The following is a 27,701-nucleotide window of genomic DNA, read 5'->3' as shown; positions in this document are numbered from 1 at the left end:
TGCGTTTCCATTTTTAGGGTGTTTTTGTTGTTTTAAACAACAGTGTCACCATTTTAAAATAAATTTATAGAATTTTAAAATATTCTTTTCTTTAACCTACAGTAATATTGGTCTTTTATGCATATACCAATGTTCTTAAGGGGCATGTACAGGAAATTATCTCTAAAATAACCTTGTTTTTTAGTGAATGATTAGCTTTGTTTCTAACCTTAAGTTTTAAATTATGTGCTTCCAGAGGTTTTTTTTTTAAGGATTAAGAAAACAGATATGTCCAAAACTCTTAGAATGTACCTGACACATAAATCAACACTATGCAGACTACTTTTAATACAAATAATCTCCAAATTATGTTGTGGTGATAATGTGTGAATTTTGATTTTTTTTAAATTAGGTCTAAGGTGCCTAATATCTTGAGGGCCACCATTCTGACTGAAGTGTTTCTGTCCTTCCTGATATTTCATAGTGAATATTTAATAGTCATACTGCAGTCGCTCTTGAGTACCTAGGTTGGAGCTGCTGCTGTCTCATATCTCCTTCTAGTTATACTTTTTCCTTTCATTGGAATGAACTCTTAGCTTGTTACCATTTGTGAAGTTGGACTTTATTCTTCCCCATATTATAGTCATATATGTATCACCATGTACTTCCTTTACAGTAAATGTAGGTGAAAATAAATATTGCCTTTTTTGCATGCCAAAAGCAGAGGTAAAGTATTATTATTATTATTTTATATTTTATTGGGGTTTTTTATTTAATTTTTTTTACTTACTCACTTTATATCCCATTAACTGCCCTCCTCCTGGTCACCCCACACACAAAATCCTTCCCCATACCCCCTTCTCTTCTCTGAGTGGGTGGGGAATCCCCCTGAGTGTGCCCCCCCCCCCCATACACACCTAATTTCTTTGAGGCTTATTGCTTCCTTTCCCAATGATGGCAACAGGGCAGCTGAGCTAGAAGAACGTATCTTACCTATAGGCAACAGCTTTTAGGATAGCCCAGTTCAGTTGTTCAGAACCCTCATGAAGGCCAAGCTCCATATCTGCTACATATGTGTGGGGAGGACTAGGTCCAGCCCTTATATGTTCTTTGGTTGGTGATTCTGACTCTGAGAACTCCAAGGGTCCAAGTTAGTTGACTCTGTTGGTCTTCCTTTGGGGCCTACGATCCTTCCTCCTTTCTTCCATAAGATTCCCTGAACTCCATCCACTGTTTGGTTGTGGTTATCTGCATCCCTCTGAGTCAGCTGCTGGGTGGAGCCTCTCAGAGTACAACATGCTCCTGTCTGTAAGCATAACAGAGCATCATTAATAGTGTCAGGGATTGGTGCTTGCCCATGGGATGGGTCACAAGTAGGGCAGGTTATTGGTTAGCCATTTCCCCAGTCTCTACTCCATTCTCTATGCCTGTATTTCTTGTAAACAGGATACATTTTGGGTTAAAAGTTTTGTGGGTGACTTGGTGTCTCTATTGCTCCACTGTGGTATATTTACACAATGGAATACTTACTATTCAGCTATTGAAAACAAAGACATCAAGAATTTTGCAGGCAAAAAGATAGAACTTGAGAATATCATCCTAAGTGAGGCAAACCAGTCCCAAAAGGACATGCATGGTATGTACTTACTTATAAGTAAATATTAGCCATAAAAGGCAGGTACCGTGTTACACTCCACAGACCTAAAGAAGCTAAACAAGAAGGAAGGCCAAGTGAGGATGCTTGAATCTTACTTAGAAGGGGAAATAAAATGGTCATAGGAGACAGAAGTAGGGAAGGAACTGGGAGAAAGGGGGATGGTGAGGAGAATGGGGTTTTCAATATAATGTGTGGAGAAGGATAGGAGAAATGGCTAGATGGTCATGAAAATGAGTAGAAATCTGCAACTGTTGGGGTTGAGGAGATGGGGAGTATCTTCAGGAGGAGATAGAGACCTGGGATAAGGAGGTAACCTTAGCTGTGACTCATTAAGTTGGAGATATGGAACCTGAAGAGGCCACCTCCTATAACAAGGCAGGAACCCCAGTGGAGCAGTAAAGTATTATTTACTGTAATTTTGGACATAATTATGCCGGTGCTTGAAACCAGCAAACTAAGGGAAGACCTATAGAATACAGATTAATCAAGTATGGCCAGCTCTTGTTCTTCTACTCTTATATTTTAATATAAAAGATAATGCATCACCTATCTCTGATATAGTTTTTATTTTATAGTAGAGGTCAACACCACAATTTATAGAGATCTTGTTTTATTTCTGAAATAGTTACTTTATTTGAAAGAATTTTTCCTAGGACATGCACATTTGGAACTGTGGTTTTCTTTTTTGCTTGAGTAAATTCACTGAACTCTAGTGATGTTCAGAGGCAGTAGAAGTAAAGCAAGTACTTATGCTTTTCAGTTGTGCCTCCCTCATGCACATGCTCTTAATCACACTCATAAAAGTGTGCTAAGAAAATCATTCTGACCATTGCCTTTGGAAAGATTTCAAAGTTCCCTTAGATGTTAAGATAAAAAGATAATAATCCACCAGTCTCAACAGCTTATGTTTGAGATTCTAAGAAACACCCACTCTCTGACACTTATCAAAGTACTATAATATATTGATACAAACCTAAGTTTGTATATCTTATGTATCTATCAGAAATCAGGGTAACAAGATAGCCAAGAACAGAAGCTCAATGCAATGTGCTTGAGTAGCTGTGAAGTTCTTTCTGGCACCATTCCTTCTTGTTTTGATGAGAACTGATGGGGGTTAACTAATGCGTAGCTCTCAACCCCTCTATTCTAACACACATTTCCATGACTCATTCATTCCCAAACATGTACCCAAGAGAGTTTATCAGTTTTAACACAGAGAAGAAAAGCTAGAGGTTCTGCCATGTCACTTGTTTTTTCCTTCAGTAAACACCAGGCTCTCGCCTTTTGGAGCTTCAAGGTATTACTAATCTTAGTATGAAGTTTTTAACCCTTTAGTCAGGTAGAGGTGGTAAGTTATCATTGATCTTGTAGATAAAAATTGTCTTGTTAACAACTGATATGTGTTTCCTTGTACTTCAGTAAAAAAAATCTAAAGATTTTAGATGTTGGAAGAAACTGGTAGTTCTACAAATAACTTGATAAATTGGGTGTCAGGCCATCTAGCTACGACATTTGATCACCATGGTTCATTTTGGTGATGTGGTTGGCTGATTAGGTGGGTTCACTTTCTGCCTTACAACTACATCTCCATCATTTCCAAAGCTGCACATTCAGTGGAAAAAGACCATTTTCCTTCTATTATAGAGGATGGCTGATCTTCACTTAATTGTGTAGTGCATTTCCTTCTTAGAATGCCTAAATAGGGCCCCAAATAACTGGGTAAGAATTTGAATGTCTCTTTAGGGAAAACATTACCCAAAGATTAACTTGTATCCATTTATATAGCTTGGAAATTATTCTAGTTTGCTTTCTAGTGTTGCAGTAAAACATCATACTAATAGCAACTTGAGGATGAAGGGGTTTGTTTGGCTAACATTCCCATGTCTCAGTTCATCATTGAAGGGAGTCAGGACAGGAACTTAAATGGGAACTCAGAGTCAGGAATTGGAGCAGAGACTGAGGCCATTGAGGGACACTTCTTGCCCTTGCTTTCCATGGCATAATCAGCTTATTGGGCTTGCTTCATTATGCAAACCAGGATTATGTGCTCAGGCTGGGCCTCCCCACAGACTTGCATTCAATCTGAAGGAGGTGTTTTTTCCATTGAGACTACACCTCTTACTAGATAAATGTAGCTGGTGTCACATTGAGAGAAAACCAGCACAAAAATTTCCTAGGACAAAAGTGTGATCATATTCCCTCCCTGTCTACTTCCTCCAGTCTCTCTTCTGTATTTTCCCTGGCCACAGACTGCATCCCTAAATCTGGTTAGGTGGGTTCAGTTTCTGACTCACCGCTAAGTCCCCACCCTTTCCCAGGCTGCACCTTCAGTAGAAGAGGACTATTTTTCTTCCATTTTAGGGGAGGACTGCTCTTCACTTAAGTGTGTACTGTATTTCCTTTCTTTTCTGTCTTGAAAATATGTACTTTTGGACATGAGAAGGACCTAGTACTAAGAGTGTGATTAGTTAGTTGTTTCCTATGGTTTCTTGCTTTATCATGTGCAAGTTTAGACTAAAAATTTTAATTTACTAAATACTCCAATGTTTTGATAGATGTTCAAGATAAACTGTTGAAAACACATATTATTTGAGAGAATATTGAGAGACATAAAATAATAGGAGTGAATGTGCTGTGAGAAAAATGCCTTTTTCATGTGATATTTGTTGGGAAGGGCATAAGGTAGGTGATACTGGGTAGTGGCTGTCACAGGAAGGTTACATTTGAGGGTATGCCAGAGTATTGTGGAACAACTTCACTAAATAGGAAGAAGCAGGACTTACAGAGCTGGGATGTAGAATGTTTTCATATATACAGGGGCGGGAGTCAGAGCACATGAAAGCACTTACTCACTATGTAATATGTGGTAAAAGTCCTGTTGAGGCTGCATGAAGTCTCTTGCTACCTACTTCTTTGTGGTATCACTGCACCTCTATAATTTATTATATTCTGACTTTCAGTCTTTTGAAATATTATTTCCTGAATTTGAGGATTGCTTTTTACTTCTGTGGGAAAATATGCATCATTTAATTTGCTTTATTGGTTTGATGCGGTTGTATGATTCATCAGCTTTGATGATCAAACCTCAAGCTGAAGGGCTGGGGAACTTTAAAAAATAATAAAATGAAGCATTAAATCTAGGACACAGAATGTTCTGTGTGTAAAAATAGATTAAATAAGAATAATGTATTAATATGAGCCCTGACCGTTTTTCCTCTGATCTGCCTCCAACCTCTCAGGGCCCTGTGCCCATTCCTTATCTTATGGAGCATAGACAGTCTCTCTACCTCCAGGAAAGATGTGGTTAAAGCAGTGACCCGCTGTTCCCTTTCCACGTGCACAAACACACTTAGATATTTTTAGACGTGAATACACTGCTTTACATTTTATAATATGTGTTTAGGTTCTATTTTCATATATTCTTTTGCGTGTTTTTAATTTTAAAACACTAATAGAGTTGGGTTTTGTAATTTTTGTATTAGTATAAATAAATATAATACTTTTGTAATTAAGGTATTAGATGAAGGGATACTTTGTATTGCATTGGCCTTGTCTTGTGTATATTATATCCACACAGCACAACAGATGAGTGACCCTGAAGCCTATCTTCTTTCTTGTTACACTAGTTTTTAATTAAAGAAAACAACTAGTTGGAGGCAGTTACTTTCTGTGAAATGTAATGAAGATTTATTTTGGAAGTGACCTTCACTTTATTAGCTGAAGCAGTAATCAGCAGAATTAATAGAATAATCAAATTATATACAAACTCATAAATCATCTTGAATAGTGCTGTCAAAAGTTCAGCTATTAATGGGTCCTATTGTTTGGCAGCTGTATTAAAAAATTACAACTGCTGATTCCTACCTTGATAGGAACTGAAATTGCTTTTTTAAAGGCTATGTATGATGAGGGCTACCAGCCAAAATGTTTCATGACTCTTAATTGATCTATAATACTATTTGATGTCATCAGGGCAAAGTTGAAATTCAGTCCAGTGTTGGTATGCAGTTTCAGTAAAATCTGACTCACTGTTGGAACTGTACTCTACTAATTAGGCTTAGATTGCTTTACTGTCTGTACTTTGGGGTTAATAACATCAAAGGATCCAGATGTACTCCAAATATACACAATCATCTGAATGATATATCGTCTGAATATTATGTTGCTTTGTGAATGGTTTTTCAGCTTTTAATTGTACGGGCAGTTTAATAACTGAACAGTCTCTAAATATGAGGTTTTTCATGTTTTTCTGTAACAATTTCTGAGATCTTAACTTCTATTAAAATGAGAGAAGTGAGAAATTCTTGGGGCTGAGCTGTGTCTGTTTCATGTATAGTAACAGTAGGTGTTGACTACGCTTGTCATATAGTTGATTATACTGAAAAATTAGCCCTAGCAATGTTTCTGTGCACTGAAGCATTACATTCTGCCAGAATTTATTAAAATGAAGTGAATTTGGTTTTGAAAAAAGGCCAAGGCTTGTGAAACTAGAAAACAAATAGGGTTTTTTTTTTTTTTTGGTGTTAATGCGTGATGATATGATTGTTGTACATGCTTGAAAATGGCATTTTTAAGTGGAAATTTTTACAAAGAAAGCCCTGCCCACAAGTGAAGATTTTCTGTACTTTAATGTCCTTTGTGAGGAATGTACATTAGTGTCAAAGATGGTCAGTACTTTGCTCTCCATGTTTTAGTTTCTTTGTGCTAATTTGAGAACTGCAAAACTTCTGGAAAGTGGGAAGATTATTTTGATAGTAACTGGCAAGTAACTAAAAAAATAGCTAAGATAATTTGAAATGTGTGAACATTCTAAGTATGTATAGATTCATAAGTTGAAATTTTCATTAATCTTAGATTTTTAATCTAAAGAAAAAAAGATGTAAGTCTGAAATCAGACATTTCTATAGCTAGAATAGAATGGATATGAAAAAACCCCTATTGATTTTTTTTATTTAAAAATGGCCATCTCAATGCATAAAATGCATCTTTTCTTTCCATATATTTTATGTTTATTTGTATCATACATATGTTGGTGGCCTAGTGGGAGCAAAGGTCTGTATCTGGTGTCTGTCTGAGTACCTCTTCACCTTATTTTTTGAGACAAGTCTCTTACCAAACCTGAAACATGGAGGTTACCTAGCCAGAAAGCTGTTAGGACCATCTTCCCAGCCCTCTTTCTAAGTCTTCCAAAGATAGTTAAGTGAATATACACTTCACCCCTTTGATTTTTACCTAGTTCATACAAGATATTCAAGTATCCATTTGCTTAAATAACGTTGGCCTTCACTTATGTTTTTCTGCTTTTATTTTATTTTTACTTTATTTCTTTATTTTTGGGTTTTGAGGTAGTGTGTCTGTGATGCAGACCTGATTATCCTGGAACACTCTATGTAGACCAGGCTGTCTTCCCACTTGTAGAGATCCGGCTAACTCTGCTTCCTGAGTATTGGGATTAAGGCATGCACCACACCTGGCCTTTTCCTGCTTTATAAAATCTGTCCCTGTTATCTGGAGTCTCAAATTACTCCACTTCTTAGGTCCTCAACAATCTCTGACCATTAGAAAGCATCTACTTTTTAGGTAAGCAGATTAAGCTCTTGCAGGTTCTATAATAGAGAACCTTTTCAAATATTTCCTTTACTTCTTAAATTCTGTAACTCCTCTGCTGAATGCATACTGACTTCCTTTCCTCTAAACTGCCTCATATCAGGACTGTATAGTTTCATCTTTAGTATTCCTCCAATTGTAACATGAACATTATCTTTCTTAAACTTATCAGAAAGCTAAATCCATGAATTATTCTTTCACGCTCATTCTAAAGTTAACACAGTTGAGAAACTGGCAGGGTGGTAAGGAGTAACTGGTTGATTTGTTTTCAGTCAGATGTCTACATGTAGGTGAATAGGAGCTGACTGACCTTTGTCCATTCAGTCCCTGCCTAAGACCATTAGCAATTATACTAAGGAAGCCTGAACACCTTAGCTAGGATTTGCCTAACACAGCTGTGTACCCTTTGTTTTTCTTTGACTATATAACTTCATGTATGCTAACAAAGGGTAAAACGTGAAAATACTGTATCTGCGGTCAGAATTTTGAGCCATCTCAGTTTGGTAGCATTGTCTTGAACTCCTGTTTTGAGAGGTGGCAGTTAAAGGAAATGAGTTGCCATGTGGAGTAGAAATATCATTCAAAAATAGCCCAGGAGTAACAGAGCATTTAAGGCAAACAATTAATTGAGCATGAGAGCCAGTTTTCTAATAAATAACAGAAGGGTGAAGTTATAGAATATAGAATCCACAGGAGGAAAGGTTTTTGTCCGAATTATACCTCAACATTCTAAAAGTTCTTTGACACACAAGTAAATAAGATATGACAAACAGGGAGCTAGTGAACATTTGAATTTTCAAAACATCTTTGATAACATTTTATATCAAAGACCACTTTAAAAAAATAAATGCTTCTCACCATGGGATTGGGAGTGATGTTCATGCATATAGCTCTGGTTTAAACACAGGAAGGAAGGAAGGAAGGAAGGAAGGAAGGAAGGGAGGGAGGGAGGGAGGGAGGGAGGGAGGGAGGGAGGGAGGAAGGAAAAGGAAGAAAGAAAAGAGAGAGGGAGGGAGGGGAGGGAAGGGGAGGAGAGGAAAGGGGTGGTTTAATTGAGCTCTTACTTGCATGGTGAGCTTTTTATATAAACAATGTTTAGGTTTTTGGTTTTTTAGTATAAAATATTTTTAAATGATAGGAAGTCAGCATAGTAACTTCCTGCTTCACTATTATCTCCTTTCCAGTTTATAGTTGAAACTTAGAGATTATATACATAGTAAATTTTAAAATGTGAAATACTAACTGAACGAAAATTTCACAAGTACCACGTGGAATAAATAGGAAAACGATAAAAACAGCTCTCTGCACACTCCTCAAATAGTGCAAGGGACCTGACAATTAGAGTAAGGTCAGAAGATTGGAATTCACTGTAAATTTTTTACTTAATTTGTTTTTATCAAAAGTTTAAACTTAACATATAAAATCATGATTTTGTTATGGCATTTTAAGAAAAATATGGAATCATACATTGTACTTATTTTTCTCCATCTTCCACTGCCTCCCTTCCTACCTTCTGTTGCTGCTAATTCCTTGTCACCCAAATGTCCTCCTTCTGCTCTCCTGTTACATAGATTCCCTTACCCTGTCTTTTCCCCTCTCACTTTTATTAGCTCTTCCTCTGCTCTCATAGCTCCCTCTCTTATGTCCTGCACATTCATCCACACAATTGCATGCATGCACAATATTAAATTGATATTCTTTAAGGAAAAATACGTGGTATTTATCTTTCTGTCCTGGCAAACTACACTTAAAAAAAAGGTCTCAGGCTGTCCATTTTCCTGCTGTCTTAAGGAAAGCACATAACAAACAAACTTGGGAGGATATAGGAAAGGAAAACCTTTATGCATTGCCGGTGGAAATGTAAATGTATTGGGAAGTACATACTGTGGAAGACAGTATGGAGGTTCCTCAAGAAACGGAACATAAAGAACATGTAGCAATTAATAACTGCTGAGAAAGGAAGAGCCCCCTAATTGGCTAACCAATGCCAAGTGGTCATCTATGAATTCATAGTAACACTAAACAGATTCAAGTGTGTGTGTGAATGTGCATACATGGGCAAACATGTAATAATCATTAGAGAAAGTATAAGCGAGAATACAGACATCACAATAATAAGTAATGAAGTTGAGAAGGAGTTAGAGGGGAATAAAAGAGGAGGTGGTGGGGATGATGTTAATAGTATTCATGTATGAAGTTCTTAATTAAATTTAAACTTGAAAAAAAAACCCTGAAAATAGAAGTATCATTCATCTCTAAGGCTCTTCCATATATACTTGGACTATTAAACTAACATATCACAGAAATACCTATATATGCCTGGTTTTATTGTACTGTTCACAATAGGACATAAATAGGCAACAGATAAGCAGATAATAAATGTGGTACATATATATGGAGAAAATTAATTGTCATATAGGTTAGGTTATTTTTGTTTCTGTACTTAAAATACCCATATGATACTGGATATAACCATGTAGTGTCATAGAAATTAAAGAGACAAGCATGTTCTTATATTTGTGTAGAATAGATTTATTTTTAGCTCTGTGTTGTGAAATTTGGATCTTCAGTGGGAGGTAGCAAAGTGGAGAAAAAGTTTCACATAAAGATTCTTCAAACCAGAAATGTGCTGGTATATCATGTACATTGTCATACCAAGAAAGAGGCAGAGAGAAGATACTGATGAAAGGAAATTCAAAAAGTCTGCAGAGGTTTTTCAATACTTCAATTTAAAAGAAGTTCTTTAAAATAGTTTTTGTGTAGATCTGCCACCATAAAAAGACGATGCTCTTAGTGATAGTGTTTTGACTGAAAAGTGAAATATTACTAATAGCATTTTAAACTTATGTTTTAAGACTAGTTAGGAAGCCCTGATATTTTCTATTTCTAGTCCTCTTGATATCACTATGATAAGCTGTATTAAGGAGTTGACTGAGTTGTAGTTGTTGGGGCTCTTGTCCAAGCATGTGAACTGTAGATCTGTAGCCTAGCTTGTGATCGAAGCATACAAATTGACCCCCAATTTTTTGAAAGGCTTTATTTTTTAAGGCATGAATGATGACTAGTGTTCTATAATTTATGCTAAGTTATTCTGAAGCCCTGGTACTGTTATTAATAGAGATCTGTTTCTGTCATCCAATACATAGTTTTATTGTGACTTTCCTATAGAAGGTTAAATTTAAGGACAGCTGGAAAAGCTGGGCAAAAAGTGAATATATCATCTACAGAATGGCACCAAGAACAGAAGAGGCAAGATATATGACTAAGATGTATGAAATAAAGGCAGTCTCTGGGAGTGAGCTTTTTGAAGGCTATGCATTCTCTTTGGACAGCTTTTTCTAAGTTAAGCGTGATGATTATGCCTTCTAAGAGTGACTGCAGTGCCTAAAGGGAAGCCTGTTTGCCCACAGCCTGATTTCCTTGGGACTGAAATCTGCCCAAGCAGCCCCACCGGATTCAAATACATGTACCTGATAATTTATTAAGTTATCAAGAGTGCTATGTCCTTCCTAACCCATCATGACTTCTTCAAGAAACAGAAATTAATCTGTGTATACCCCATCTGCAAATGAGGCTGGACAGTGTTAAATGCTGATGTTGACAAAGGGCCAAGAGACAGTGCCTATTGGTGGTAGTGGTAGCAGTTACCTTTCTCTAGTAATCACCCATCTTTAGGTAGAAGGTTAGAGTAAGTATCCCTAGATGCTCCTTCAAAGCAGTGCCTGTGCAGGAGGTGACCAGGCTTGAGAAAGTGCATTTAATTTACATATTTCAAGGGAGACACTATACCAAGAACTTTATCAGTTCCTTTGAACTGTTCTTGAGGAATCTGCATTCCATACCTAGTTCTTAAGCAGTTGTGTCTTGATTGTGGCCCTAGTCTCTATACTTCATTGTCTCTATTGTCACTACTATGCTTCAGGTTACTGTCTTCACTCATTCCATCAATGGACAACATCGCTAGCCTTTTCCCCTTCTCACATCCTTTAGATAATTTTCCATTGAATAGCAAAAACTATCTTTAAGAAACAAACAGACAAACTAACTACAAATCCATTAATTTTTCCTGAAAAATAAAACACTGTCTGTCACCCCAGAAAGGGTGCCAGTATCAGACCAGAATATGAATCCTTCCCAAGGTTAACACAGTGGAATCGGTAGATTTGATTGGGTTTGCTTTTAAGAACATCAGTGATGGGTTAATCTGTTCAACATGAACAAATTTTGGTTGACTACAACAGGGAAGGAAAAAAAAAGCCCCAATTCTGGCCTTGCATCATCAGGTCCCTTCCATCTTTTGTGATATAACTGTATATGATATTTATCCCCGGTATGGTAGCCCTATTAGTCATTTTTTTGGACTCTAAAATACACTGAGCCATGTTATACCTCAAGTGCTGGTGGCTATTTGCTCTGGTTGAAATATTCTTCCTCCACATCTTCACATGGTCACATGCTCCTGTTTATTTGATTCTTTGTTCAAATATCAGTTCAGTTTCTCTTATACTCTCCTTCCCAAATCACATTCATCTTCAGCTGTTTGATTGCTGTCAGTAATCTTTAATTATGCTGTTCTGTTGTCTTTTTTCATACTAGAAAAGTTACATACCATCAAGGACAACCTTTGTCTTTGCTTTTGTAACCTAAATGACTAGGACCATGTCTATGGTAGGCCTAATTCCATAAATATTTGGGAATGAAGAGCCAGATTTTAGTGCGTGTTGTGATCAACACAAACAGTTCTCATAGACCCATCACATATCTTTTTGTGGAAGATGGTCTCATTGACCAGGTGCCTATGTTGTTTAAACGCTAGTCAGAGAGAAAATACAGACCATGAACAACTCAAGCAGATTGCTACACACTTTGATCAATGTAGGGCAGCAATTCATCATAGGTAATGAAATCTGAAAACCTTGTCTCTTCACTTCAGGATGTGGCAGCTAAGAGGCTGCAGTATAGTGACCACTTAAGATATTCGGGGTGCCTTACATGCCTTGACTCATTCAACTCAGTGAACAACTCTATGTGTTAAGTTATGATCCCCATTTTATTGTCTCAAGAACCAAATCATAGTCACAGAACTAGTAAATGAAAAAAACAAAAAGGACACAGGCACTGTGACTCCATGGCTTTTGTCCATATTGATTCCATACCCATTTCCTAAAGCTGATCTCTGTGTAATTTGCATATTGTGACTACAGTTGGACACTTGATTCCTTATGACCCGAAAGTTTTGATGGTGATGACTATTGCTCGACAAACCAGCTGCCTACAGGTTCTGTCACTTTTAATACTATGAGTGGCTTTTCAGTTTTGCTATACTACATCACTGTTATAGAACACATATTGGAGTGTTTTTGTTGGTAGCATCATAATTTTTGTTTTCATTTTGGATCCTGCTGAATTCAGTCAAAAATGGACAATAACAATGGAGACTAGCTTAGGATCTTGTGGACATTTCTTTTCCTTGAGGGGATACAGTGGATTCTAGGGCAATGGGAAGTCCAGAGCTGGCCCGGGTGAAAAAGGAACTTGAATACTAGATAGCGTTTTGGGGAGAATTGATGCTGTGCCTCTGATCTTACCCATTTTTCCCTTTCTGGAAGATAGGTCCACAGCAACAAACATTGTAGCATTCATTTGTGACACTTGCTATCCTTCCAGCTAGAAGAACACTAAATACCAAGACAGGGAAAAATTAAGATTCATAGTGTAACTGAGATTGTAATAAGTAATATAACTTTAATCAGTAAGCAAGATGTAGTAGTATAAATACACATTGTTGTATATAATTTATAAACATGCCATGTAGTATATAATATATAGTAAGACTAAAGGTATGTAAATATAACAAGCACTGAGACTTTTATCCCCTCATTTACATGTATGTAAAATAGCCACATCCTTGTAGTTCTCTTCTACACTCATTTTTCAGGCTGGCATGTACTTGGTGAACTGGCACGTGCGTATTGAACCTCATTGAAAGCTCAGTGTATTGTTTTAAATATACTGCTCTGACACATGTTTACCTATGCATGTAGTTAGAAGAAACACTGTCAAATGTTGTGCAGATGCAGTGCTGAATTATGTCATGATATTTAGGAGACATATTTTAGTGGAACTGTGGTTTTATCAATGCGCTATGTAATCTGGGTGTAGCTAAACTACATTGGCAGTGATCAATGGTTAAGATATTCTCTTCTATCCTTTTGGAAAATGACATGATACGTGTTTAACTAGAACAGTTTAATCATTTTGGAGGAACAAAAAGATCCAATACTTAAAGTAGGCTAGTAGATTTTCCTTTAGTTTCTCAATACTTATAACACTTATTATTCTTATATATCTACTGTATTACAGCAAGTAGGTATAGCAGAGCCACACATTCTTTTAGACCCCACAATGCTACTACAAAGTGCACCAAAAATGAAGTCCTGAGGCTTGCTGCTTTTCGTCAGCACTAATACATTAACACTTGCATCAGTCGGTTGCTATTTCATATGCTAGAATCAAACACTAAGCCATATTCTCTATAAATATATCCCATTGTGAAGTGTTCACTTTTTGTTTGGAGCACTTTTTTTTTAAATTTCTGCTTAACCAATGCCCTTTATAATATTTTAAAAAATGTGTTTCGCAAAGTATTTGTTATTTGTTAGGAACTTTGAAGGCAAGCATTTCTACTGTAAGTATAACTATACTATCTTCAGTTGAGAACTTATATATAGTAAATTTAGTATATATAAAAGAAAAACCACATGTATATATTGTCCCCCCTTTCCCAGAATTCTTCCCCTTATTCCTCCTTACCTTCACCTCTGAAAGGGTGACCTCCTATATCCCCCTTCCTTGGGGCATCAAGTCTCTACAGGATTACAGACTCCCACTCAGGCCAGAAAAGGCAGTCCTCTGCTACATATGTGCCAGTGGCCTCAGATCAGCCCATGTATTCTCTATGTTTCTTTCCTATAGTATGTAGAACAACAGTTAACAAATCATATTATGTTGAAAACCAGGTAATTTTTGATGAAATGCAGAGGCCTCTTGTAGCCCAAATTTTATAAAAGGTTTATTTTCAAAGGGATATTAAGTAACATATACAAACACAATTGTATGTTTCATAAAGAAAGTTATAAAAAACAGTGGTCTTTATAAAAATTACATTTCATTTAAGTGCATTTAACAATCTCTTGATAACATGGTAACATTCTGGGATATAATGTTTTATAGTATTTCAACCTTATACAACCTGGAATTGAGTCAGATTTTTCTTCCCTGTTTTTTTTTCCCCAAATCTAAGAAAACATTTAAAAATAATATTTTCCCTGTGGAGAACTGATGCAACAATTTCTCTCTTGCTGTGAGCGTGCAGGGGATTGGGGAAAGCAAACGTGAGAACACAGCCTAGTCTGTCTAAGAGGGAAAATTCTGTAGGTCAGGTGTTGACAGCTCATCCCTACCTATGTCTCAGCAGTTTGGAAACACTGCAACCACAGTTAGAACCTAACAGTATTCCCCACACAAATGAGAACATTCATTTGGGCTCTAAATCTAGTTCAGTGGATCTGTGGGAAGTAGACCAATGAAGTTTCATGTGAATTCTTCCATTATTAGCAGGAAATTGACAGTGAAGATCGTGCCAGTCACCTTGGTCCTGACTTCCTGTATATCAGTCCTCTCGCTAAGATGCATACCACATGACAAATGCAGCTAAACAGTCCAAACAGGAAGATTATTTTTTCTAAATCTCAATAGAATCAGTTAGATTACAATGTCTTAGCATCAGATATACTAACATATTATTGCGCAATTTGTCATCCTAATGGTGAGCAAGATTAACAGGAAAAAACAGTCTTTAGTGTCCTCCATAAAACGTATAGTCTACAGGTTCTAAACCATGTGGAATATGCTTAGTGGGTCTATTATGTCCTTAATTGCCTTATTCTGATTTTCTCAGTGTAAGAAAAATACAAGTTTCCTTGTGCACTGATGTTGTACATCAGGAGATTATTACCTCAGACCTACTCTACCGTGCCTTAGCTACTATGTGCATCCAAAAGGATTCAATCTGGGAAAAATTGGAAAATAGTAAATCCTATTTAATGAATGTCAGTTATCTCCAGCATATATAATTTTCATTGTGTCTTACATAGATTATGAAATACATTCTCAGTACAGACTAAAATAAAAGACATCAATGCACTCAGATTTGCCAAAGTTCAAAATGTGGCTGCATTTACTTTAACTACTTTTAAAAGCTTACTCATTTTTATTTCTATACGCCTGCATACTTGTAGCATGTGTATGTAGGTTCCTGGGGAGACCAGAAGAGGATGTCAGATGCCCTTGCTATTGGAGTTAGAAATGGCTGTGAGCCTCCTGATACAGGTGCTGAGAACCAAACGTCTGAAAGAGCCGTGAAGAAACTAAGCAACTGATTCGCTGCACTGTAACTGTCATTCTCCACTCTCCTGGAGGAAATACTACTCCAGTGTGGTTACTTGTAGTTTCCTCTAAGTTTTGTGCATTTCACATTTGTATATCCTTTTGATGTATAGTGAGAATTTTTTGTATATGAAGTTGATTTTTTTAAATGAATGATACCAGTCAGTTCTTTCCTAAATTTCTGTTGTCAATCAGCTTTTGCATTTTTAAAATACAGCACATTAGTAGATAAGATTAGCTTTTATGTATTTTATTATTTATGGTATTCCCTTGTATGATATGAGAATTTGGACAGTTGTTTGTATGTTTATAGAGTATAGTTATTGCAAGGTATTCATACATCTAAAGCCAAATGCATAGTTGTTAGTTTTGCAAGGTTGACCTCAGGTATAATAGCTTGACAGACTCTGTCAAAGTTGGTATATAATACTTTTGTTCATTACACGGGACGGATAGAGAACTAAGTTATTCAAGGTTTATAGCTCAGAGCACTGACAGATTCCAAATTATAATTTTAACATGTTCCCTTACCGAAAAAATCTGATTATTATTTCTCTCCACATGCAAGTATATGACCAATATGTTTGGTTAACAAAGAGAACTCAACTTGAGCGTCAGTATGCAACTTTTTTTTTTAATTAATGCTTCAACACATAGGCACAACTTCCCTTGGAGCTGAGGTCAGTGCCCATCTCTTTAGAGATTAGTTGGCATAAAATGACCCAAATCAAACTGTTGACCTGACCACTCCCACCCTAAGACTATCTGGTCCATCCTATCCTGTCCTTAAATTGCTTCCTTAAAGCTGTCTGATGAGCCAGTATCTCTAGGCAAACAACAAACAAACAAACAAACAAACAAACAAGAAAACCCACTCCTTTCAGGCATGCCATTTATAGGGCATAGAGATTACCCCGCAGAAGCTGGAGACAATGGCTAGATCTTAAATCTTTGTTTAAACTAAAATTATTTATTGCACATATAAGTGTCCATTTGTTTGTCAACTTTCCTCTAGATATTTTGGGTTTATAGTGGTACATAAAACACTATATTAAAATGAACATATGATGTAAAATTCTGCATATCATATAATTTATAACTTCTTTACAAACATTATTTTGTTTATTCTTCAAAAGAAGTATATGTGAATAAATGCTAATATAGGGCTGGTGTGCAAAATTAGATACACTGGAGCTCATTATCCTGTTTCCATGGTCACATAGCTAGTATGTGGCATAGTTGGCCAGGCAGTCAAAATTCTTCCTTAACCCCTATGCCTAACTGTGTGCAGGAAGAAAGTTGTGTACATCTTCTTCCACACATGTAGCTAGGATTTTGTAAAATATTTAAGTAGCAAGAAGATTTGCTACTCTGAAAAGGTATGCATCTTCCACTTTACTGTAACAAATTGTTGTCCTTATGGAGAGATTTAATAACTACTATTGTATCTGTACATCTTTTCTTAACTACTGCTTCCCTTTTGACTTTCTTTTCTACATGTTTAAATGTTTAAAGTTCTATATTTTGCCGATTTGAGGCTTTTATGTTTTATTGGAATCTGTTTCTGACTCATATCTTCCTATATTCTTGTTGTTTCTCATACTTACAACTTGGACTTTTCCTGGAATTGATTCTGAACACAGTGTGAATCAGAGATAATTTTTCAACAAGATAAATGTAACCTGTTGTTCCCAAATCTTTTTGTCATGGCCCATTTTACCTTGATTCATAATGCTACTACTTTAATAATCATTTCCATGTATATATGTCTATATGTTAATTTTCTATTTCTGCTCTAACTGACTCAGTAGGATAAAACAACACAAATTTATTATCTTACATTCCTGGAGGTCAGCAGTCTGAAAGGGACCAGCAGGACTGCATTCCTTCTTAGGGCATGAAGGAAGGCTCTGTTCCTTTCCTTTTCTAGTTTAAAAAGGCCACCTGCATTCTTTGGCATGTGTCCACCTTATACAAACAGCATCACTCTGACCTCTACGATCATCTGCATATCCATGTGTCTGACTTTAACCTCCTGTTTCTTCTTTTGAAGACCCTTGTAATTGTGTTGTGCTCACCAGGATTATCTGATTGCAGGAACCCTAATGTTATGTACTTGTAAAGTCCTTCATGCAATGAACGATGTCCATAGCTCTCTGCAATTACAATGGGGACATGTTCTGGTGTAAATATTCAGTCTACCATAGTCATCTTTCCGATATTCCATTGTGCTTTTTTCACATTTTTGATTAATTCATTTTAAGCACACCTATAACCTCTATCTAATAATTCTATCTAAATAAGGACTTACAGCTTTAGCCCTGCTCTTAACTTGTGTCTACAAATTCTCAATAAAGGGCTTGGTATGTTTCTTTCAGTGTTGTGTAATTGTAGGTTTTAAAATCATCACTGTAGGACTCTAAGTTGTGAAAGTAGTTGAAATCCAGAATTATCATTTACCCAGAGCCATTTTTCTTGATATTTCCTTGGTAATGGGTGTAATTTCAAATTTCCATCGTCTGTGAGCGTGGAACCCTGATTTTAATACAGAGGTATAAGCTTCCTCTACCCTGAGCTTAGACAAATCAGCATTCTCTTTCTATCCCTGCCCCAGTAGAGTTCATTTCTTTCCTAGATCATTTTACAGAGGTGTAGTTCCTTAAATAATCAGATGTCATGAAAGATGGTTTCCTTTTCTGCTCCTTGTACTGTCCAGATCTTAAAGCTTTTTCTCGCTAAATGGACGCTGAGTTGTTTGTACTTAGCAGAGTGACACAAGCCTATTCCTTACAGCTTCTGCTGCATGCTGTGTTCTGAGTTCTTACTTTCTAGTTAGTCTTGGCTCCTAGAGATTCTGCTTACCTCTATGGTAATTGACAACTTCAAAACTCTGCTAAAGTCTTCCTTGTTCAGTCTTTCTTTACCCTTCTCTGAGTGTCTCATGCATCTCTTCTGGAGGATGTTTGTGCCTTATGCACCTTAGAAATGCAGGAGCCAATTTTAGGGGGAACATTTAACTCTTCCTTAGGGACACTTTTGACATGGCTACAATTTTAGATATCAATATTGTATTATTAATCACGATTCCTTTGTTGTATAAAGAAATTGCTAATATTACATCTGAGAAAGAGTAATATAGTGAAAATTATATATTATCAGATGCTTTTTGTGTAATGCCAGTTACTATGTGTAAGATACCTAAATATTTTTACCTTAGTTTCAACCCAGTTATCCTAATTCTCATTTTTTCTATTCTCTTTTCAGAATGTGTGCTGTATTTGGTGGAATCTATTGTCTTCGCCATTCTGTACAGTGCCTTGTAGTGGACAAAGAATCCAGAAAGTAAGGCTACTATAAGTAACCTTCCTATATTTATACACCAGACAGGGGTGAAAAATATAGAAGTTGCTTTTTAAAAAGTGATTCTTGAAAGATCCTCCTTGGTATTAATAACATATCAACCTTGATTAAAAGTAATTTGTGTTTAGGTCTTCCAGAACAAGGAAAGTGAGTTCAGAATATAGAAACTAAATTAATTCCCCTGCAATATGACTATAGCTCCTGATCATTCAAGCTTGGAAGACAAATCATTTCAGCTGCCGGGGGTAGGTGATGAGTGATGTTAGTTTTCCTTGTGGCCTTACCTCCTCTAATTGATTTTCATCAGATGACAACAAAGCCCTCTGTTATTGCATTTTTAAAAATGGAGCTCACCTAAAGACTCATCAGATTAATCTCTGCTGATAATGCATGTCACTTCAAGAGAAAAGACTTTAATGAGTTTTTAGGTAGATTGTTGTCATAAACTATGCTGCCCTGTTATCTGAGGATAAATTCTTTTACAACAGAATCAGGCTACAAGCTGGTTAAGGATTAAAGTATGAGTTTACTCACTTTCTAACAATACATGAGCACCATCTATTTACTTATATTTTGTATTTTAATTAATTTTTTCTAGAATTTATTATTGTAGACTAATACATAACTCTTGTCTGAATTAAATTCAGCTAAAACACTATTGTACAATTTCTGAGTATTACCTTGGAAAAGAAATAACTCAACTGGATGGAGTTTTAGGGGGTGTTAAAACTGTTTTCTTCTTTCTTAGATGCTCTTAAGTACCTATCAACCAATATTTCATGGATGATTATTTTAGTACTATATTAAAAGTGTTGAAATTAGAATAGTTAATAACTAAAATCTTAAACAGCTTGTTTCTTTATGTAGTAATTTTGTATAGTCTAAATGGAAGAAATTGGCCATTAATTTCTCATAATTGAATTATAATGTTATAAGCAGTTAATTTAGCTAGGATTTAGTTCTAAAAATGAGTAATACAGAGAATCTTTGAGCTTTTTGCTGTAAAAATTGACACATGATTTTAAGTTCTTAGAAAGTATAGTTTAGCAATCCAACAGTACAGAATCATACTATTTAAATAAAAGCAGTGACAGTATACAAGGGACTATCACTAAAGTCTTTGGATATTCAGATTTTAGCATGAGGAACTCTATGTAAGGTAATGAAAAAGCGGTTGTCTGTATGTCACATAGTTTGTTTTTCCGTAGACAGTGATTTTGAAACCCGAATGCTTCCCTGTGACAGAAAGACAGATAATGAGTTGCTTGTTTGGTGTTTATTTGCTTAGGTCATTTTTATCATCTTTGGGCACTATTCCAGGATCCACATGTGGGTCTCAGTGACATGAAGAATTTGCATGGCTCCTATTTCTTGTTGGCTCTTTCTTGCTTGCTTGCTTCTTGCTTAAAATAAGTATGCTAGTACTGAAATAGCATTTGTTCAAATAAAGGATGCATTTACCTTACCTCTGACTTATGTTTATGAAATTATTCTGAATAAACTATCTACTTTCATGAACTTACACTGATTCTAGTTGGAAGGGATAGGTGAAGATTACAGGTCTTAGATACCATAAAAACTTCGACTAGCAATTTTAAAACTGTAAAGTGGCCAAGGAAATTGACTAAGTAATTTTTTAGATATCACCAGGAATTAATGTTTTATTGGGTTGGTTTGTTGGTATTTTGAGATAGGTTTTCACAGTGTACCCCAGATTACAGATGCTTGTCACCACTTTTGGATAGGAAACTAGTTATAAGCAATACCCCAGTAGAATCTAATATAGATCATTTTTAGAGGACATTGAGAAACAGGGCTCTGTAAGGTGAATTTAAATATTGAGGCGAGTGTACTGTGTTCTATGATAAGCTTGGGGTCCTAGATAATTTATTGTAAGGCTTTGTCTAGGTGTACTTGCCCAATATACTGGTAGAATGAGTTTTAGGTAATAGGCAGCTTGCTTCTAGTCTTTTGTATCATCATATAAGTTCCAAAGCACCGTATTTATTAACAAAACCCAATCCTGCAATAAGAGGGGCTATTGACTATTATTGCTGTGAATAATAGCAAGTCTTTTTTATGGCAAATTCCCTTATTTGTAAGATTAGAAGAATTCAGAAATAGTCATTGAGTTTTCTTTTAGATTTGACCTATTATTTGGCTACATTAAATACTATTGGAAAGTACTTAGCTGACTCTTTAACATTTAGAAATAAGAGATCTTAAAATGTTTCATATGCTGAAGTGTGGGCCAGTTGTCACATTATTGGGTAATGAGAAATTAAAAACAAATTGTACACTTTATTTTTAAGCAGCTAGCTCAGTGCCTCTTCTATGCTCTCGTCCTTTACCAACTCCCATGCTAGTTGTTATGGTGTGATATGATGTGATAAACAAAGTAAATAAAATATAGGTCCTCTGTTTGTAATTTGGGATTCAAGGGAACAGTGCAGCCTTCAATGTCACATAGACTGTATTTGAATTCTGACATTGATATTTTCAATCTCTGTGAAACTAAGCAAGAGGTTTAACCCCTCTGTGCCCTAATGTTATTATAAAAAGTGGAGTGGCTGACAAGCCATACCTTGTATGGTTGTTGTAATATTACCAGAGCAGATAAACATCATAAAACCATAGATTACACATACAGGTAGTTTAGTAGTATATGTAATTGGAAACCTTGGCATGTCATAAAGGAAGAAGGCTCATTGTGTTCTATGCTTTGCCAAGAAGTGTGAGTTAGAATTTTTAAACAATGTTAAGTAATACTGCTGATATGGAAGGAACATAATGGAAAGAGATCCTTTATCTCCAGAATCACCATTGCTTACCCTTTTCCTGTCTATATTCTGTTTGCTCTCACAGAGTACTTCAGTCCCCCGTCCTTTCCTCAATTCATTCAAGTCTTAGCTGGTTTGTTTCTGTGTAGCAAGCACTGGGAATACAAATGAGAACAAGACAATCGGGATTTTTGTTTCTGTGCAGTTTACGAAGACCACTGGAAGACATTATCAAACAATTAAATTAACCAAGTAATTGTGTATTGAGATTCATTTGGTTCACAGATCAAGCTTTCCTCTATGAAGATAAAATGCAGACAGCCTTTGTGGCTTTGTGTCATTTCCAAGTAAACTCAAAGGCATTCTGGAGCCAGTTGATCGCTGTGGGGCACTCATTTCTTTCCCTCCTTTTGTTTCTCACCTTGACAGCTAACAATGAAGTGGTTGTGCATTTCTGTACCTGAGACATTCTCATATTATTTGCTTAACTCTCTTTGATCCATACAAACAGTGTGAATGTAGCACTCCTACCAAACTACACACGCTGATACCCTGCCAATTTATTTAAAGCTGATACCTCATGTAATACTTCGCAAATGGCCTTTCCTCGACTTACGGCTGAGCGGTACTATTATTTTTAAATTGCCTGTGTCTGCATCTTCATTATTACCTATAGGAACAGTACTTGGCAAAGATACTTGTCATATTTTGGTGTTGATTAAATGAAGTATCAGCTTCTTAGCAGTCCACTGCCTTATTAAATGCAACCAGAGTCTAAAGCAGCAGCGGTGGGGTGAGAGAGAAGAATTACAAGAAGTATTTTAAGGTGGAATGTACAATAGTAGCGGATTAGATTTGAAGAGAGATTTGGGTTCGAAAGTTATAACTATTGGTTAAAACTGTACTTGATAGAGAGATTACAAGGGAAGAAAACAAAAGTAGGGCTGTGATAAATTCAGTTTGGAGCATACCATGCTAGATAGAGAAAGGAAGTAGGTAATTGTAACTTAATTGTGTACTTGAAATGTGATTAGAACAGATTTTAAATATCTTTGCTCCCAATGATAACTGGGTGGTGACTGGGTGTGTTGATTTGATTCTGTTATTCATTACACAGTGTATAATACACCAAATTATCACAGTGTATTCCTTGAGTATATATGGTTTTTCTTTACCCATTAGTCTTAAAAGATTAAGTAGACTGTATCAAGAATACATAATGTAAAAGATGATGTACAATTTATGAAAAGGTCAGAGCCACAACTAAAAACCCATCTTGTTAATGGGTTGAAATGACTGTAGTAGATGTTCAGCTCAGAAGTACCGTTATGACTATTTTGAAACCATGTTTTGGATGATGTAAAACTGGAACCTAATGCCTTTGAGAAAACTCACAAGCTGTGTCCAGTAGGAACACCTGTTTTGCTTCTTTCCACGATTAGGAATCTTATCATTTCCTTAATTAACATTTTTCTTTTTTATTATTTAATTTCTAATTTCCATAGTCTGTAATTACCTGGGGTTTCTGAAGATCAAAGGGATTGCGTACCTGTTAATACTGTTGTTTTCTCTTCTTGACTGAGTTCCAGATGTTTTGTTTTAGACTCGCTGAGTTTTCTCCCCTCCTTTATTGTCAGTTTGCTATGGATGCTCTCATATCAGTGAACCAAGAGCTGAGTAAGTGCTGCGGTTTGTTGATTTAGAAAGCCTTGCCCATGAAATGTTCTGTCTGGCTTCACTGATTCTTCTGATCAGCTTGGTCATTGTGTCCCTGTAACTAGAAAGTCCTATCATGTTCCTTCTCAATTTACTATTTATGAGGTTCAGCAAGGCCCTCTGCTCAGTCCGAAACGCTGTTAATCTTTAATGGCTTCCTCGGGTTTGTGTGGGAGGAGTAGGCAGGAGGGTATTTTAATGTGTCTGGCAGCACTGTTTCATTTTGTTGTTTTCCATTAAGCGAATGTCATCTAATTTTTATATTAATCTTTATAATACAGATTAAGAGTAGGTTCCAAATCAATATCCGTTCTTCATTGTTCTCCCAATTAGGCTGAATGTATGGCAATAAGTCAAGTATCTGAGGGAAAACAAATCTTACCATTTGCTTTACATGCCTTGGTTTACAGAGCTTTGCTTAGGCCTATTGCCTCAGTACTTCAGGGCAAGAATGAGGCTAACAGGTGAGTCATGTTACCATCTACCAGACTGCCAGAACTGGGCCTAAATAATAGTCACCTCCCTGTGTTCAGATGTGCGTCATTTCTCTCAGTCTGGAGCCCTTTACTTTTCTCACACAACATAGAGATGCAGCAGTAGCAGAGGCTTCACTATGATTCTTTCTTGGGACTCGGAAGCTTATCAGAATCTCCAGGGGTACTTATTATTTGAAAAGTCCCCCAGGTGTGATTCTGATTCGTTTCCCTCTCCTGCTCCTCCTCCTCCTCCTCCCTTGGAAATCAGTTTCATCTGAAGCTTCTGCATAAACAGGCACATTCATTAGCATCTTATCCTGCATAGTTGAGCTTGCATTATTTACTCTCTGCGTTATCTTCATTAATTCTTTCTAATGCTGAAACACCTGAAATCAGTGTCTGCCGGTCACCAAAGGATCTCTATTAGACTTTGGAAGCAAACAAAGCAGCAAAGACTTCATAAACTTGACTTGAAGGCTAGGTTTATTTCTGGGTTGCTTTGTTTGTTTGATAATGGGATTGCTTTGAAAAGTCACTAAGGTTCAAGATTTATATGAAAAACACTCTTCTCTCAGTTCTAGTCCAACACAAGATGAAAAGTTTCAAGCCTTTGCCAACATTGAATTTAAAGTAAACACCTGTCATATCTTCTCCTCAATTTCTATAATGAAGATCACAGTATACCTGCTTCTTCATACTTCCTCACAGATATTCGCCCCTTGAGCCATCTATTGATTCATCTTTTATACATTCCATAGTAACCATCAGAGATCAGTAAATTTCACCGAAACATTTCAATATGAACATCATGATCTACAGTTCAGTGTCTTCCACTGCCTTTTGAAATATAATTATAGTTCATTCCGATCCTTAAGTACTCACCAGTTGAGTTCAAACAAAAGACAAATATGTATCCCCAAGTCCTACAAAGTACATAAGACTTATACTCCCTTTATTTGCCTGCCTGCATTATTCCCTCTTCAGTTTCTACAACTTCTCAGTTAAAAATAAGAAATGCTTGACAGTGGTGATAGGACAAGTATAAGTGTATCATGACAATTCAGCAGATACCTCTTCTCCAGTTCTTCAAGTACTTTGATTTTTAAAATATTTATGAATGCACAAGAAACAAACTTATCTTTCTACTTTTCAAAAGTTATCTTGGCCAGTATTTGATGTAAGAGGTCCTTTGTGCTAATTTAGTGAAGTATTTTATAGGTTTAAGGAAATGCAGGAGAGTTGAAGTATAGGCAAAATGGAGAAATCATTTAAGTATTAATACAACAGATTTATATTAAAATTGCTTAAATATTTAGACGTATCTATATAGCATCACTAAGCATAGTAGTCCCAACAGTGGTATGCCATTTATTCAGTAATATCAGCAAAATACAAATTCAGGTCATTCATTTTGTTTTTAATTCTGCTTGTTATAAATCTCTTATTTGGCTTGTTTAGAGCAATTGAGGATACTTCAATTTATAGCAAAATATTTTATTTAGTTTTCCATTTGTTTATTCACTTTATAACACAATGTCAGTACCTCCTCTCCTCCTAGTACCCCACACACAAGATCTCCCCCAATTCTACCAAAAGTGAAGACTTTTTGGGAAGGGGAAGACCCCCTCTGGGTCTCTCATCTCCCCCTAAATACCTCCCCACACACATCAGTTTGCTACAGGATTAGACTCATCCTTTCCCACTGAGGCTAGACGAGGCAGTCCATTTAGGGGTATGAGATGAACAGGCAAGCAGGCAGGCAACAGGCTAAGGGACAGCCCCTGCTTCACTTGTTAGGAGACCCACATAAACACCAAGCTCATAGCAGAATATTTTATATTTGATATGAATGTGAAATCATTTGCTTTCATTTTTATGAGGACCAGCATATAAGTTTATTTCTAATAAAATAATTCTGGTACCAAAAGAAACTGTGACAAAAGCAAATTGCTATTTCCATAATAAAAAGATATAGCAAACATAATAGTCATTTGCATATAGTTCCTGAAATATTGCATAGAGGCTTTGTCAGTGCTGGTAAGTCCGTTTCAAGGATGTCGCCCTTAGTCCATTAGTTTGGATAATGAGCCCTATAAAGTACATTTATAACTTGTGGCACTGCAAGGAGATGGATTCTAATTTTCATCCTTTTATCTAGACACATTGAAAGAAGGTCAATGGAGGGTTCTATATGATTCATTGTCCCGACACATATCAGATGACAGAGACCTGAGAATGTCCGTGCATAAGTGTTTTCCTTATTTGGAAAGAGCACTTGAAAGAAATCTTTCCATGATTTTCCTTTGAAGTAAAGTGGAAACAGATATTAAAAGAAGCTCTGTCCTTTTTTTTTTCTATTTAAAACATTATCAAACGCATGACCAGATAGCTATTCTTGAACAAAAGAGAAAGCAACACTTAACAGAAAAATAAAAAGCCTTTAGTGGCTTTTACAGGCTGTGAATGATACAACATGATATTTAATCAGCTTTCTTTTCCTCTTAGAACCGTTAAAGGTGATGAAAAAGAAAGCTGATTTTTTTAAACAAAGGAACAGCTTCTATGTTTCTAGATGCGAGGAAAACTTGGAATTATGCAATGATGCTTTACTGGACTTATACTTACAGACTAATGACAATGAAAATCAATATTTAAGTAACAGTATACATGTATTTACAGCTTAAAAGATGTCAGATTAACAACCAGAAGATATGTCTAGTTCAGTGTCAGAAAATGTAGTTGGCAATTTCTTTAAGTTTTACAGGGTTTCAGATTCAAAATCAACAGTTCATTATTTAATTTTCTCAATTACTTTATCATTAATATGATCTTTTCTCTATGCTTATCTTCTTTATAGATGTAAAGCAGTGATAGATCAGTTTGGTCAAAGGATAATCTCTAAACATTTCATTATTGAAGACAGTTACCTTTCTGAGAATACATGTTCCCGTGTGCAATACAGGTAAGGTGTCCTCCACCCTATTACACAAGGAAGGGAAAACTTCTGTCCATGTAACCACATTGACCATTCTCACAGTTTGTTTTTGTTTTTTTGTTTTTTGTTTTTTTTTTTTTTTGACAAGTACCATGCAGAGGTATACCAAACCAAAGGGATGCTCTATTTCTTACCATTCTTCCCTACTTGGTCCTGTTTTGAGGGAAGCCTAGCAGAATTTCTTCTCCTTTGCCTCAGCTGGAGTTTGTCTGTAGGTCATGCAGCCTTCTTTCTTGAGCCAAGAAAAGATTAAAGCAGAACTTGACTGCGTTTTGACACTTTTATCCTTACTTAAATCTTTGAAACATGCCTTCTGCTGGTTACATAACATTAAATGAAACTTAGCCGTGGAATCTGAATCACTGCTTTCCTCTTTTGTGCATTACAGGCAAATATCCAGGGCAGTACTGATTACAGATGGATCTGTACTAAAAACGGATGCAGACCAACAGGTGATTTCGTCCTCTCTGTTTTTTCTTAGAAGAAAAGCTGTGTCTTTTAAGAAATTCATGTTCATGGTGAACTTATCCCTGCACTAATTAACATGTCTGTCTTTATATAACATTTTTATGGCAAGAACAGTGAAAGTCCACTCCTAGCAAATTTTAAGTTTCTGTTATAGCATTTGGAGCCATGGCCCCTATGTTGTGGATTAAATCTGTAAAAGTGAGCATTCATTTTAT

At 36.2% G+C, this 27,701-nt stretch overlaps 1 protein-coding gene and 1 non-coding gene across 4 annotated transcripts in view; both read left to right on the top strand.

Annotated features, from left to right (window-relative positions):
• Window positions 1–27,701, top strand: part of Chm (CHM Rab escort protein) — a 158,787-nt gene that overhangs the window by 91,536 nt on the left and 39,550 nt on the right. For all 3 annotated transcript variants that reach the window (XR_005497922.1, XM_039099489.2, NM_017067.1), the window contains 3 exon segments: window positions 18,956–19,033; window positions 26,881–26,985; window positions 27,407–27,470. Coding sequence is in view for 2 of the 3 variants with exons in the window: in XM_039099489.2 (XP_038955417.1) it covers window positions 18,956–19,033; window positions 26,881–26,985; window positions 27,407–27,470 (247 nt within the window). In the remaining variant the exon portion in view is untranslated.
• Window positions 24,182–24,251, top strand: Mir361 (microRNA 361). Its single transcript, NR_032109.1, has one exon. It is a non-coding gene; the product is annotated as a microRNA 361 (primary transcript).

Source organism: Rattus norvegicus, chromosome X (assembly GCF_036323735.1).
Source record: "Rattus norvegicus strain BN/NHsdMcwi chromosome X, GRCr8, whole genome shotgun sequence".
In the NCBI taxonomy this organism is placed as follows: domain Eukaryota; kingdom Metazoa; phylum Chordata; class Mammalia; order Rodentia; family Muridae; genus Rattus; species Rattus norvegicus.
Note: the sequence above shows the minus strand (reverse complement) of the source record. Positions and strands in the feature narration are given on the sequence as shown.